Consider the following 14,440-nt stretch of genomic DNA (forward strand, 5'->3'; position numbering starts at 1 on the left):
TGCCCGCGGAGCCGCAGGGCTGGGCTGTGCCCGCAGCCGCCAGGGAGCCCACCAGGGATCCCTTCCCTGCTCTCGGACTGGATTCCCAGCTGTGAATTCGCACGCCAGCTTTACCAGCTTGACCCCTGGGTATCGCCACGCTGTTCACACCCAAAGCTGGGCGACCCAGGAGCTGCCTAGGATCCGACTTCTAGAACAGCTTCACCCCACGGGTCTGGCAGGCCAGAAGGCGGCCTCGATTCGCACACGTTTTTAGGTCTTTCTGGTATGGAGAACTATCAGGATTTTTACGGTGCGATGTGGTCGGGGCTGCAATAAGCACGAACTGTACAAAACAACTACTGAGTAACCCCGCTTTGGAGCATCCCTCGTGTAGGCGGGCCCGCTCCTCGTTACCCAAGTTCTAAAGGTCACGAGCAGGTCTCTATGTGTTAAGAGGGGGATTGCTAGCACCGCTTGTGAAGAACCCCCCCCCAGCCATGCCGTGCTGGAGCTATGACTCCTCGCGTTCCCCCGAGCGGATCACAAAGCTCACCTGCCCTGACGTGCACGGAGAACTCCAGCCCCAAGCAATGAACAAACCCGGCAGCCCAACATCGCTTCCAGCTCTCACCACCTCAGTGAAAGTCTCCTCTCTAAGCTGTCCCTTCCCTTGCTGGACAAGTCTCTGTTACTAGAGGGCCCATCAATCTCGCTGGGTAACAGCATCAGCATCCCTCGGGATCTTCAAGGCTTTTTCCACATTGTTTCCTAAAGTGATTTGATTCTCCATAATACGGGAGATTGATCACGGCGAGTAACCTAGAGCTCACTCAGAATGTACAGACCTGTTTCAGTACGAGCTCTCCCCAACACCAAATTAGAACAATTTTTTGCAATTGTACCCGCAGCAGGAACAAATAAGCCCCAGGTTACTTGTGTCCTGTCGTCTACCACGGGAAGTCACCCCCCTTCCTCCTGCAAAGCAAAGATTTTGCACTCTGGAGTGCAAATAGCAGCTGCTTGGGTAAAATAAAGAACAGAGTGGTAGGACAGGCACAGCCCTACCTGGTGATTTCATTACGTACCCTCTCTTCCTAACTTGATTTAAGTTGGCATTTAATTTAAGGAAACAAGATTTTAAAACAATGCTCAGAAGACTTTCCGCTACAGAGTAAAATGCTCGGAGGCAGGAAACGAATGCAAAAATTGTCCCTGTCATTTTTCAAGAGCTGACAAGGATAAGGTTTTTAATTAATCCGTGGTCACTCTTTTAAATAGAATCTTTCCACCCCGGTGAGTTTTACCTACTAAAGTGTTTAAAATAAATAAATAATCCCCTGAGAAAAATTCCAGAGTGCAATAACATCCCCAGAGCTTTCATTCACGCCTAAGAGCCAATCTAAGGAAGAGCTGAAGATGTCTGATTGCAAGTCTTTTCCTTTGCTCTCAGCACACACATTCACTTGACTGAGAAGTTACAAGTTATTTTCTAAGGGTTTTCCACTTACCTTTGAGAGAGATTAAAAACTTGTTGAGGATCTCCATTCTGAATGAGGTATCTTATAGGGTCACCCTCTCTATCAAAAGCCTTTAGGGAGAAAAAGAGGATAAAATGAAGTCAGTTACAAAGCTTTCTTTCCTTTCCTTCAATTTATAAACTGGAGAATTAACCCCTGAAGTTCCATTAAAGTTCTCTACAGGAATGACACAAACCTCTCTATTTCTAGAGGCAACAGCGGTAATTACAGGCAGGCTACTTAAAATAAAGCTGTAGCACATCAGCGTCCTTATCCTACAGAGAACCGACAACATCCTGAATACAGACTTTCAGGTTTACAGATTGCTACTCACAGCCACACCTAGTGGGAAATTCAGGCTTTATTCAATTACTTTTATTTCCGTGCAGCTACAGACTGATGAGACTGAACGCTTCGTCTCCTTCGTTCCTATTCTTTATTTCCACTTCTTACCCAGGCTCTTCTCTCTCTCAGTTCACCAGATCCCCAGTCCCTTTGCTGAGGCTCCGCTGAGCAGTGTAGATGTGGCAGCACTCACCCTCCACCACAATTTGTTTGGGGGGCGGGGGGATGAAGATCAGGATGAGACCTTCAGGAAGGACCATTAACAGAATCCCAGAATCCCAGCCTGGCAGGGCCCTCGGGAGCTCACCCAGTGCCACCCCCCTGCCCAAGCAGGCTCACCCAGAGCAGGGGGCACAGGACAGCACCCAGGCGGGGGTTGAAGATCTCCAGAGGAGACTCCACAACAGCACCAAAACAAGTATATCCCACCAGCTAGCTGACAGACCAGCTTTTCAGAAGCTGAGTAAACTGCTTCTGAAGTTAAATTTCAGCCAATCTATTTCCAAAAATGGCCATATAAGTGTTACTTTTTTTTTCTTCAAGTGGACACACACTTTTTCCCCCAGAAGACTATTGGGTGCTCTTCAGAGAAAATAGCATCCACCAAACTGTCTCACAACTACAACTATTTAGCGTTCAAAACCTATAGTGATTAAGCCTGTTACGGCAGGAAAACTAAGGAAAACACTGCCGTGAGAAATGCAAGAAGGGCAACCAACAAGCTCAAAGAAGGGCAGATCGGATTTAACAGGAGACAGGGCAAAACTGAAAGGAAGTGAAGCGAGAGTACTGTTGTGTTACTCGTCTTTCAACAACTGCCCTTTTCCGTATCTATTTTCCATAAGCATTTCCTGTAGACCACACTTAAAGCTGTGGATCCTTGGGCTGGCCATCTAAAAAGCAGTTCTTAAGACAAAAAGAGGAAAACAAGGAAAAAACCATCACACTCGCACCCCCTCACGCACCCCCCACCCCTCGGTATTAAGAACAGAAGCACAAACTATTCCAGTCTGCAGGCAGAACAGGGAATCTCCTAAGAGACCAACTTGCCGTAACCTAAGGAAGCGTAGAGAAAACAGTGGCTAAATCAATGAAAGGGACCAGCGAAAAGAAAAAGCCAGGACAACGATATGGGGACAGAGCCAGAAAAAGTCAAGGCAAAGCTGTAATGGAAGAGAATACGAAGGAGAACAAAGAAACGTTTAAATCACAGAGGCAAGTGGAGGAGCGCGGTACCTTGCCACAGTCTGAAAGCAGAAAGGCTGATGTTGAGAAGGTCACAGAGCTAACACGTCTTGCGTTTCGGCCGCAATCAAGCAGCTAACAAAATTAACCGTGGCCACAAAGGGTTAAATCATCTGCCGAAATTAAGGCCTGATGAAATTCATCCTAGTGTATAAAACATGGGCTGAAGCAATCTCCAAGCCATTAGCAGTTTTCTTTGAAAACTCACAGAGGACGAATGCGCTGAAGGGCAAACACAAGGTGCATCTTTCACAGAGGAACGAGCCAGGAAACCACAGACCAGGCAGGTAGAGCTCAATTCCCAGAAAACCACAAGTAATGAAATTATCTGTAAGGGCCTGCGATGACAACATGGAGATGGATAACGCCAAGCGAAATTTCTCAAGAACAGGGTGTGTTGAAGCAATCTAATCTTCCCTTACAACAGGACCACAGGTCTTGTAAACAGGGAAAAAGCCGCGGATGCAGTAATGCATCTTCGCCAGAGGAAGGCTTTTCACGCTGCCTTACGTGACATTTTCACAAGCAAGTTTAAACAGGATCGTTCTCCAAACAGACGAGGGGATTAAGCAAGAACAAATCTGATCATAAAAATTAAGGTCAGACAGCAGCGGGTAGCATTTAGTATTGACTACATTCTGCAAAGGCATGTATACTTCTTCCAATACCGATCGATATTTTCATTAACAACGTCAGTGACAGAATAGAAAATTTTTTTAATAAAATCCACGGGTGGCACAGAGTGACAGGAGGTGCCAGCGCATCCGAGGGCGCGAGTGGAATTCAGATGTTCCTATGCTGAAGATACGAACGGTCAATAAAGAGAAGTGAAAACTTGTTAGCCAAGAATATGGAACTATACAACCAGCGGATGCCGAGAAGCTGGCTGGTTGGGGTCTCTGAGGACTACCCTAAGCGCCAGAATCATGTTGTTGCTTCTGACTTCAGTGGTCCTCTATATTCTCTTCACCTTACCAGCAGGGGATCCTGCCCTCACTTCACATTTAAGGGTATCTCAGAGGGTTGTTCATGGTCTACGTTCATTCCCAACAAGTCCGGAGACTTTCAGAAAGACCGAAAATAAAAGACTGGTTCCAGTTCGTTTCCATTTCTCCTTACATCTGAGGAAAACGTACTTTTCGATCAGCACGCTTACAAAATCAGGGGGAAAAGTTTATCACTGTTCTTTTTTAACTTCTGTTTTCTTTAAAGCCAACGGATGGTGCGTTTTTACACGCGTAGGAAAACCACGGAAGGCTTGAACATGAGGAAGGAGCAGTCTCTCCCTACTCTTCCCCAGATTAATTCCTTACAGTGACTTCATAAATTGTACATAGTGATTTCATGTTGCTTCCTTGCTCAGCACAGAACTGGACCATGATAACAGGCCTATTTGTTTTGCAGACTCCCAGAAAAATTATGCTATTTGCATATTTTAATTAATAATGGCTGGCAGAACACGAAGCAAGAAATGCCTCCCAGGCATGCAATAAACTCTGGGGTTTATTTACAAATTAATACTGAGGAAATCATTTAATGTTGCATTGCTTAATCTGAAATGTTGTTAATTAAAACACCAGTCACGATCGACTGGGTACTTTATAAAATAAACAATACTATAAGAAAAAATATAACCTCCCATCATCTGCATGGAAAATTTTAATGGAAAAGGAGAAAGTAAACGTTATTTTTAGAACACGTATTTTCAAGTCTAATAGGCAAATTTTAAACAGCTGCATTTGCACTGCTGTCGACACGGATGTTTTGCAGATCTTCAGATTTACTAACTCTGGAATATTTAAGACAACTCGCTTGCTCTTCCACGGTTTTTGTAATCCTCACGCTGTATGCAACACTAACGAAAGATTATTAAGGGGAAGATATAAAAGCTGAACCTCGTAACCCTACCGCACCAAGCCAAACATGCTTTAACTCACTTAAACACTTAATGTATTGACAAGACTACTCATGGAAGAAAAAGCCAGTGTGAAAATTGAAAACACTTGTTAAATATTTGAGGTCTGGTAATGTTCCACGTTACCCGTGGAACACAGGCAGCCCCTTAAGCTATTGGTAATACCCCCCACAACCCCCAAGATGCCCAACTGGTGACTTTCTGTTTGCTTGGAAAAGACAGCACGAGACTTCATAAGCTTCAATGCTCAGTTTATGAATGTTTAAAATGTCCCGGACAATTTTACAGGGGGAATAAAAAAAGATGAAGACGGAAACATACTCCGCACAAGAGAGGGCCTGTAATACAGACGGGCGTATTAATGCAGAACGAGGCAGCTGAACTAGTGCTGTAAGGCAACGCATCCGCATTTCAGGCAAGGGCCACCAGCCCTGCAAGAGATACAGCCTTTGACTAATCCCCTGGGGATGAAGCCAAACAATTAAGTATTTTTCATAAACAGAAATGGTCTAGCTGAATTCAAGTAACACACAGCATATTGGTAATATTGAAGATAAATCTACATTGCAGTAACAATAAGTAAAGACAACATTTCCTATGCGTTTCCAAAGCTCTGAGAACGATCTGATGCATTTCACACTTCCCCAAACACAGTAACTGGTCATTTCTGGAGATCGTGGGCATTTAGCCCTGCTCCATCACCCAAACACTTGCCGGGAGAACAGCCCCCACTCTATCACCAGAACACTCGCCGGGAGAACAACCTCTGCCCCATCACCGGAACGCTTGCCGGGAGAACAGCCCCCACTCTATCACCAGAACGCTCGCCAGGAGAACAACCTCCGCCCCATCACCGGAATTGTGTAAAATCACTAAAACCTGCTCATGGCTTCTGCCCCCGAAGATCACCCAGGTCTTCAGCCTGATATTGCAGCACCTGGCAAGTGACCACAAACGTTCCTATTTCTCAGGATGCTCCTGGCTCCGTTACTCTTTGGGGTTTCCAAAGCCAAGCGTCCCCACCAGCGAGGAGTCAGCTCCTGAACAGCGTGGCTCTTCGATTCATGCCAGAAGTTCATTTTCAGCACGGAGCTAAATGAGTCAGCCTCCCTCAGCGCAGGTGACTGCATCAGCTTAACCATCCATAATAATTTTAATCATTCACTCATCAGCAAATGATTTTAATAGAAATTTACCCATTTACCCGCATCAGCGACTTAATTACGAATTCCTTTATTTCACACACTTTAGCTTAAATGCTGCTTCTTCCATGCATTTACTGAACACAGAGCTGCACGCTTCAGCTGATATGAACTGACCCAATTCCACCGAGTTCAGCAGCCTTCCACAGAGCTACGCTGGCCTAAAGCAGGTAAGGCCATTGCTCTCTAGGGTTTCTGTTGAGCTGAGGTGTCCCCAGTCTTCTTCCTCTGAACGCCTTTATGCAAAGTCTGGATAACGCTATCACCTTTGCAGGAGAGAGGACCGCGCTCAAGCGCGCGTGCTGTCCTCAGTTTATTGCTTTGGACTTGAGGCCATAATTATTTCATAGTAACATTAAGTTCCTGATCCCCCCTCCAAAACCCATCCGAAGAGTTGTAATTTATCCGCCTACTTGTCACAGCTGGCTTTCAAGACACACGGATGGAACACAGCGCGGCAACAGCTCAGGGGACAGAAAATAAGCGAGGAGAAGGCGGATATATTAAGTGGCGGACGGAGAAGCAAGCTGGGCCTGCAAAGTTTGTCAGTGCAGCATTATTTCTAAGCAACACTGGACTAAGGTGCTTCGCTGCTTCTGCTTGCAGAGCTCCATCGGGCGGCCAGTTAGCACAGGGAGCTCTGCTTTTCGGTCGCCTGTTAGTGGCAGTTGTTAGATACACCGAGAGGAGCAAAGATCTTCAGATGCTTCTCAAAAATTCTAGGCTAAAGAAGGCTGAGTGCCAAAAATCTTGCAGAAATTCCGTGTGAATGAGGTGCAGAAGGTCCTAAGCTCCTCTGATTTGCTGGCAAACATATTTATAGAGATTCTGACATAAGGAATCACAGGCATTTCGAGTTTTGAGCCATTCATGATTTTTTTTCCTCCTATAGTTCAGTCCCATGTGCAGCCCGCAGTACCTTTTAGCACATTTAACACAAACAAGAAGTTACAGAAATATCCGAGTAAGCACTTTTCCTATATGGTCCATGTAACAGGAGATACTTACTACAATTAAATAATTTTCCACCCCTCTAAGCTGTCCTTTTGCCCTATATGCGAGGACTGGGCTCTGCATGGCATGGACACAAGCAGAAGGAACGCGGTAAAGGCTTACGGGGAAGCAGCTGTACCTGCAGGTTTAACAAAACGGCTCCGATTCTCATGGCCTCGCTGACTTCAAGGCTGTACATCAGCTGGGGAAAGCGGGGAGGGCTCTGGTTGTTGGGCGGAAGGACCTCGATGTAAACAGTGGTAATAGAGCTCCTGCAAGGTGAGGGGGGGGGGGAAAAAAAAAAAAAGGTCGTCAAAGCCAGTCAAAATCAATAAATCAACAAACACAAGGCAAGCAACAACGTCTGTTTTATACACTATGTGTTCTAACAACCTCCCCTTGCTCCTTCAAAGCCTTCAGGACATACTTTTCATTCTGCATCGAAACCAAAGCAGGCTGGCACATTTACAGAAGGAAAGCTACATCATTTCTTTAGAAGTAGCCCAAGCATGCTTTGAAAAACAAAACCGTAAGATGTCAGTGCCACACTCCCCATAAAAAGCCGCCTCCTCGTCCTCTAGCAATACCGTGTCCTCTAGGAGAGGATGACAAATTCCGAGATGGTAACTGCTCCTGCCAAGCACAATGCACACGCCTGGAGCATCCCTGCTGTTGTTCCGTTTCCCACCTTTCTTGGGAAGAGAGAGGACAGAAAACGCTCATGGCGAGAGTCGCGCTGGAAGATGACTGATGTACACGACTCCGTAGTAGGCTGCGTCAATACTCTGGTTCGCACAGGTAAACCCAGGCCCACGTCTGACTAGTGAGCCACGGCGATGCGGGGGGGCTACAAAACCCACCAAGGAAGCCCGGCAAACCCAGGCCCACGTCTGACTAGTGAGCCACAGTGATACGGGGGGCTACAAAACCCACCAAGGAAGCCTGGCAAACCCTGGCCCACATCTGACTAGCAAGCCATGGTGATACGGGAGGCTACAAAACCTTGCAAACCCTCCAACTAACCCAAACCCCCCACAATAACCATGCCAGCCTCAAGCCAAAAGCTCTTCTGGAAACACTGACCCCTGCAAAGACCAGGCCGTACAGGCACTTGCTATCGCACTGCCCCAAAGTTAGAAAGGTAGCCAAAAGTCTCCCTGAACTGGAGATTTAGAGATTTAGAATTTGGCTTAAAGTGACCTTTCTCTTGCATCTTTGCTCAGTTATCCTGATTGCCTCCTGTCCTGAACATTAAATCTGTGCCCCTGCCCCAGACCAAAGTCCTGAGGAGACCAAGCATTACGCAGATTTCCTCCCCGTAAGCTCTTCGACAAATCTCAAGCTTTAGGGCTGAAGGAATGAAACCGCTCCAGGACAAAGGGAGATGTCCCATATTTTTAGGGAGGGGGAGAGAAGGGAGAAGCAGCAGCCTTGCTTCTTGCAGGGCTAGCAAACTCAAGAGCATTCTGAAAAACTCTTACCAGAAACTACTGCATATATTTTAGTTGAAACAGCTTCTGTGATAACCAACAGAATTCATTAAACACCAAACCAACACACCTCTGGGGAAACAGATTTAAGAAGGGGAAAAACACCAAACGAGGAAAATGAGGGAAAAAAAGTGTAAGGACGAGCCCTGCGAGCAGCAAGGAGGAGAGGAGGAGGAGGAGGAGGTGGTCCAGGTGCCGGAGCAGACACTCCCGCAGGGGGGACCTTGGTGGAAGGCCGTACGTTAAATTAATTTTACCCAAGTCAGGTCTGTTTTGCCCGTGATGGTAGCTGGTAACTGACCTCCCTGTCTTTATCTCAACCCATGAGCTTTCTCACCCCACCTTCTCCCCTGTCCTGTCGAGGAGGGGCAGTGAGCGTGCGGCTGGGAGGGTACCTAGCAGTTGGCCAAGGTCAACCCACCACCTATTCATTAACAATATATACAAGTTGTCTCTAACGAGCCTCAAAGGTTCAGCTGCTCCACCACTACCCATGTCACGACAGCCTAGCAAACACCCGTCTGTGCCCCAAACACCCGGCCACCAGCAGTGCCGGGCAGTCCCGAGCTTCCCACGGGCAGCGATGCTGCGGGTGCTGCTTGGCCACAGCCGCGTCTCTCTGGAGCCAGTGCCGGATTCGTGGTCATCTACAAGTACAGGGGATGAGGACCCTACTGCTTTCAACATAACAGCCTGGTCCTTCTTCGATTTAACCAGACTTTGAACAAGTGGGTAACTTGCACCAAAACGTGTCGGTGAACGATGGGAGCCTTCCTGCCGGTCACATCCTCGGGCGTTTGAAGACAATTACAACTCAGGTTGATCATTCGGTGTAGGTTACCTCCTTATAAACTACAGTCACTTTCCTGTCATCTTCTCTATTTTAAAATCCTCCCTCATACCCCACTACTCTCTCTGAATGGATGTTCCACGCTTACATTATTGGAGTAAAACAAATACTGTCACCAAATGCTCAACAACAGACACAACGCACTGGCAGACAAAATGTCACTTGAGCACTGGGGCTGCAGATCTTCTTGAGATAGCTGCTGTCCGTGTATGATACACACATCCACAGGGCTGTGGTTTAGTACACATTTTCTTCCACTGCTGAATATTTAATAAAAATACGATGTTCTGTACCATTGTTTTCCTGACCCTACTGCACCTCAGTAATACCCAAGCTGAGGTATTGTCTATCAAGGTCTTTGCTTAGGGACAGGGTTTAGTGGTGGGATGGCAGAGTTAGGGGAACGGTTGGACTTGATGATCTTCAAGGTCTTTTCCAACCTAAATGATTCTACAATTCTATGATAAAAAAAAAAAAAAAGATTCTGAAGCAAACCTTCTTCAAGTCTGTAAGATAAGATCACAAAATAAAGCCCTAATAGTCTGCAAACTAAAAGCACTACAACATTCAGTGGCCATCTTTTTTTTCATTTCCAATCCCTTTTGGATTAGCACTTTGCAATTTAACCCATTTGTTTCGTGTGTGTCCTAGACAGCCCATTTAGGTGGTTGGCAAAATCTACTCTGGCATGGGGAAGGAGGTGGAGATGTTGTTGAGCCTTCCAGCAACCACAGTGGGTGTTCTAACGCTGCGAACAGAACAGTGCTCAGGAACTGAACAGCGCTCACGAGCTCGCACAGGCGTGGGAATACGGCTTTTACGCAGCTCCAGCCAAGCGGCGACGCCAGGGAAGCGTGGTCAGCAAGTCACCGAGACTGTGTCCCTGCCTCTGCTTTACCTCCATGGGCTGTCCACATACAACTGGATTGTAAAATGTATAAAGAATATATGTATTTATATGTACATATATGTGGAGCGATATATCTTTGGCCAAACAACGTCTGCATATGCAAGTCAAAGAAATAGGGCACTGTTCCTCTATGCACTTCAATAATCTCACGATCAAGTACTTGCTTGACTGGACTTGATCTGGCAAATAAATCTGTTTTCACTGAGTGAAATGCTTCCCCTGGACAGGAGTCTGAGGTCCATGGTGAAAAGGCTAAGGGCTGAAATGAAATGCTTTGATTTTACAAGTAGTGTTCTCATTTTTTTTCAGTAATAGAAACTGTTCATCACTATACGCTTAACTATAATTTCAATTCTAAAAAGCTAGATGTCATCTTTAAACTTTTACACTCTGTAGAAAGTTAAATATACTTAAAGTACATAAGTGTACTTAAACACACCTCACTAACTCACGTTAATGACGCTTGCTATAGATAGGAACTTTAATACTCAACAAAATATCTTGTTTTATGCAGTCACCCGCCAAGAATTTAATGTGTCATCCTATGCAAAAAAAGCTACACAGAATGCATCTGAATTTAAATTTGTGCTCACAAAGGCTGCAGAGCTATGGTTCCTGAGCCAGGTTTGGTAGTTTGGTCTTGCTTTGTGCATAAGCAAGGGGAGAACTAAAACCCAGCCAGTTTGCACATGAGTACAGTTAGCCTGGTAAGTCCTGCAGCAGAACCCAGATCTGGGGAAAGAACACATAATATTTAAAACTCCATTAAAATCCTTGATTTATTTATTTTACAGGGCACAGAGCTTCCTGCCTGCACAGGTACAGAATGGCTGGCTAGACCTAGCCTATCCTAGAAGTTTCCAACACCGGTTACTGCGTCCACCGAGGGAACGCGAACCCCCTAACACAACCTGATGACGTTAGAAGGAGCACGAAGATCCATACAACCCCGACTGCGAGGTACAGCCACCTCACAGCCAGAAGGCAGGCATGAAGGAGATGCAAAAGGACAGTTTTACAGACCTCGGGGCTGTAGCTCACATGAGGTGTCCCTGGCTTTTCTCCGCATAAAACGGTAGGAGGCTGCTGGAAGCACTACCAGCTCATTTCTGCTTTTCCAGCCTTACAGAAATAAACATCAGAAAGACAGCAAAACCTTCTTACCCAAATGTCCCTTACCAGACAGTAAGAGTTGTCCACATTCTTTTTCCCCGGCACCTCGCTGAAGCTCCACTGGCCCTCCCCATAACTTTTTAGCTTTCACAGACACAGAAAAACCAGCTCCAGGCCCCAAATACACCTCAGGTCAAGGCCAGGCTGGCCCCAGGGCCACCCACCCCAGCTACGGGCATACTGCCTAGATGGAGTGGGCTTTGGAATACACATTAAAAGCTATGAAACAAATTTGCTGTAATTCCATGAAAGGGGAGACAAGCAGAAACGACAAGAAAAAGAGAGCTTTCCCACTTCTGAAGATGATTGCAGCAACGACGTTTTCAGAGGAGGAAGCACACGCTCCCAACATACATCATCAGAAGTATGTATTTTTGGACAATATAAAGATTTCTCAAACACAAAAGGAGCTGATAGCAATCAAAGCTGTATTGTAGGGGCTACTGCTGTTGGGGCCACGCGGCTGGGTTCGGAAGCTCTCTGAAGTGGCATTATTGATTTTTCTCTTCCACTTTAATACTGTGCTAGGACTACACAAAAGTAAGCACATAATAGTCCACAATCTTCTCCTCCGCACTACTAACAGCCTACGATCAAGCTACCCTAAGAGAGGGCTTACCAAGGAAGCGAGCAACAGAAGGAGAAGAAAATTCAATCAGAAGGCTTGTGTTACCAGATATGAGTTTTATGAACAATCTAACAATCTGAATACTTCGGTGATTGGAAAACGCAACTATAAAATAGGTGCAGAACAGTACGAGCTGCTTTCTTGGAGACATGACAGAAGCAGCAGGTCCTGAGGAAAAGCCAACGGCTGAAATTCCACTTTTGTATTCGCTTGCTTTCTCACATTCCCCATTTGAGGAAAAGAAATGAGGTTTGTGGGAGATTTAAATGCTGGAAACTACTGTTCCTCTCTGTCATCCTCTGGACAACGAGGCTGTCACATTATCAATACCAGGCCCAGATCATGAGAGCCGCTTTCATGCACACACCGCCCTCCCCCCCCCAAAAGCAGGACTTCATATCTTTATTTTTTTTTGAGAGCATCCTATTCTATCCATCCTAAATGCGCAAGCTGCTCTTCTCTGTCAGCTGATGGAGAACAGAAATAGCTCTGCCAGTGAGAACCTAGAACTTAGTGGGAGCCCCGCTCACCCCGGCACAGCTCTCGGGTACCTCCACAGCACGCCGTGTCCGGGTGACCTCGCACACCCTATACCCGGAGAGAAGGTCTCAGCTCAGCAACCAGGCTATTTCTGACCCCTTCTACACCACAGCAAGCTGCGTTTGGACCCCAAAGCACCTCCCTTCTCGCTCGCTTTCTTCCTTACATCCCTCCGCTTCAATTTCTAATAATAAATGGGCATGCACACCGATAACACAACATGAGAACTTTTGAACAGTAGACCACGGCAAGCAAATGAAATAGTGACAGCTGTGTACTGTAAGAAAAATATAAATAAGGAACAAAAAGTGAGAGACTTCCAATGCGACACTTTTCCAAAATGTGATCCTTCCACCAGACAGAAGACATTGAATTGTATTCCAGCGCGGAGCTACAGACAGGAGGGCGTGCCACACTTCGTACGCGCTGCTAAGCACCGATTAAAACATTAGTGTCATTAGGAGATGAATTACCTTCTCTGCGCAGGAGGAGCGCTATCCGACGCTTTGACAGTGAGAGCGTAGGATCGCCCCACTGCCAACACAACTCCCGGAGCAATGGTGATAAGGCCTGTTCGGTCATTGATGGTGAAGTCTCCCTGATCCCCAGCCAAAATTTCATATACTATCTGTCCATTGGGTCCCTCGTCCGCATCTACAGCGGTGAGCTGCAATTCAAAACCAGAATGTCAGCAGGCATGGTTCAGGGTTGTAGTTTCAGAGTTATTTTTATAAGGCAACTCAGTAGGGGTAGAGGAAGCAGAGATGAGGGAAAGCGTGAACACCTGTAACATATGCTGTAATTTCTAATTACTGTACAACCAGGATACAATTTAAATGAAGGATAATAGGTGTAAAAACATCATGAAGCAGAGAAAAACTGCTTACCGAAGATTGCAAGCAACTTATTTTAAGACACGAATTATGAAAACTAATTAAAGACCAAGTTTACTCTCTGTGGATTGGAATTTATAATACTTCCTAAAAAAGGGGGGGAGGAATGGGGAGATACTGATTGTGCCGCAAAGCTAACAAGAGGATTGTATTTCATCACTGGAAGTTCCCATCCTTCTCTACACTCTTCAAAGTGACAGCCTTGTTACCACCCGAAGTCCTAACATCCAGGTCTTGCATTCCAAGCCCTCGTTGTGCGGAACCAGAGAACAATTCGCGTTACTCACATATGCACACACCCTAAAGGAAGCCGAGCGGAAGGGAAACGGCTGCAGTTCCCCTACGGATACACACGTAGGAGGCACGATCACGCGCATCATCACCGTGCAAGGCAGTGGTGAGCCCACCTACCCGAAAGGCTGTGCTTGCGGGGCAATCCCAGCGCCGCCCCATGAACGCAACTGAGCTCGTGCTTCTGTACTGTGCTGCCTCTACACCCTCCCTCTGCTGGGACCGTGATGACTCCCGCATGTAGCATTTCTTCTATATCACCGAATCCCAGAAGGGCTGGCAGGGCCCTCGGGAGCTCACCCAGTGCCACCCCCCTGCCCAAGCAGGCTCACCCACAGCAGGGGGCACAGGACAGCGGCCAGGCGGGGGTTGAAGATCTCCAGAGAAGGAGACTCCACAGCCCCCCTGGGCAGCCTGGGCCAGGGCTCGGGCACCCTCACAGTCAACAAGTTCTTCCTCCCGTTCA

The 14,440-nt window shown here is 46.6% G+C and overlaps 1 protein-coding gene across 1 annotated transcript in view; it reads right to left on the reverse strand.

The window, feature by feature from the left end:
- PCDH15 (protocadherin related 15) overlaps positions 1–14,440 on the reverse strand; it is a 326,536-nt gene that overhangs the window by 135,508 nt on the left and 176,588 nt on the right. Inside the window, exons 13-15 of the mRNA XM_009637544.2 lie at positions 13,264–13,457; positions 7,339–7,471; positions 1,491–1,570 (exon numbers count right to left, since the gene is read on the reverse strand). Of these exons, the coding sequence (XP_009635839.1) occupies positions 1,491–1,570; positions 7,339–7,471; positions 13,264–13,457 (407 nt within the window). The remainder of the gene's footprint in view (positions 1–1,490; positions 1,571–7,338; positions 7,472–13,263; positions 13,458–14,440) is intronic.

The sequence above is a fragment of the Egretta garzetta genome, unplaced genomic scaffold (assembly GCF_000687185.1).
Source record: "Egretta garzetta isolate BGI_Z169 unplaced genomic scaffold, ASM68718v1 scaffold234, whole genome shotgun sequence".
In the NCBI taxonomy this organism is placed as follows: Eukaryota; Metazoa; Chordata; class Aves; order Pelecaniformes; family Ardeidae; genus Egretta; species Egretta garzetta.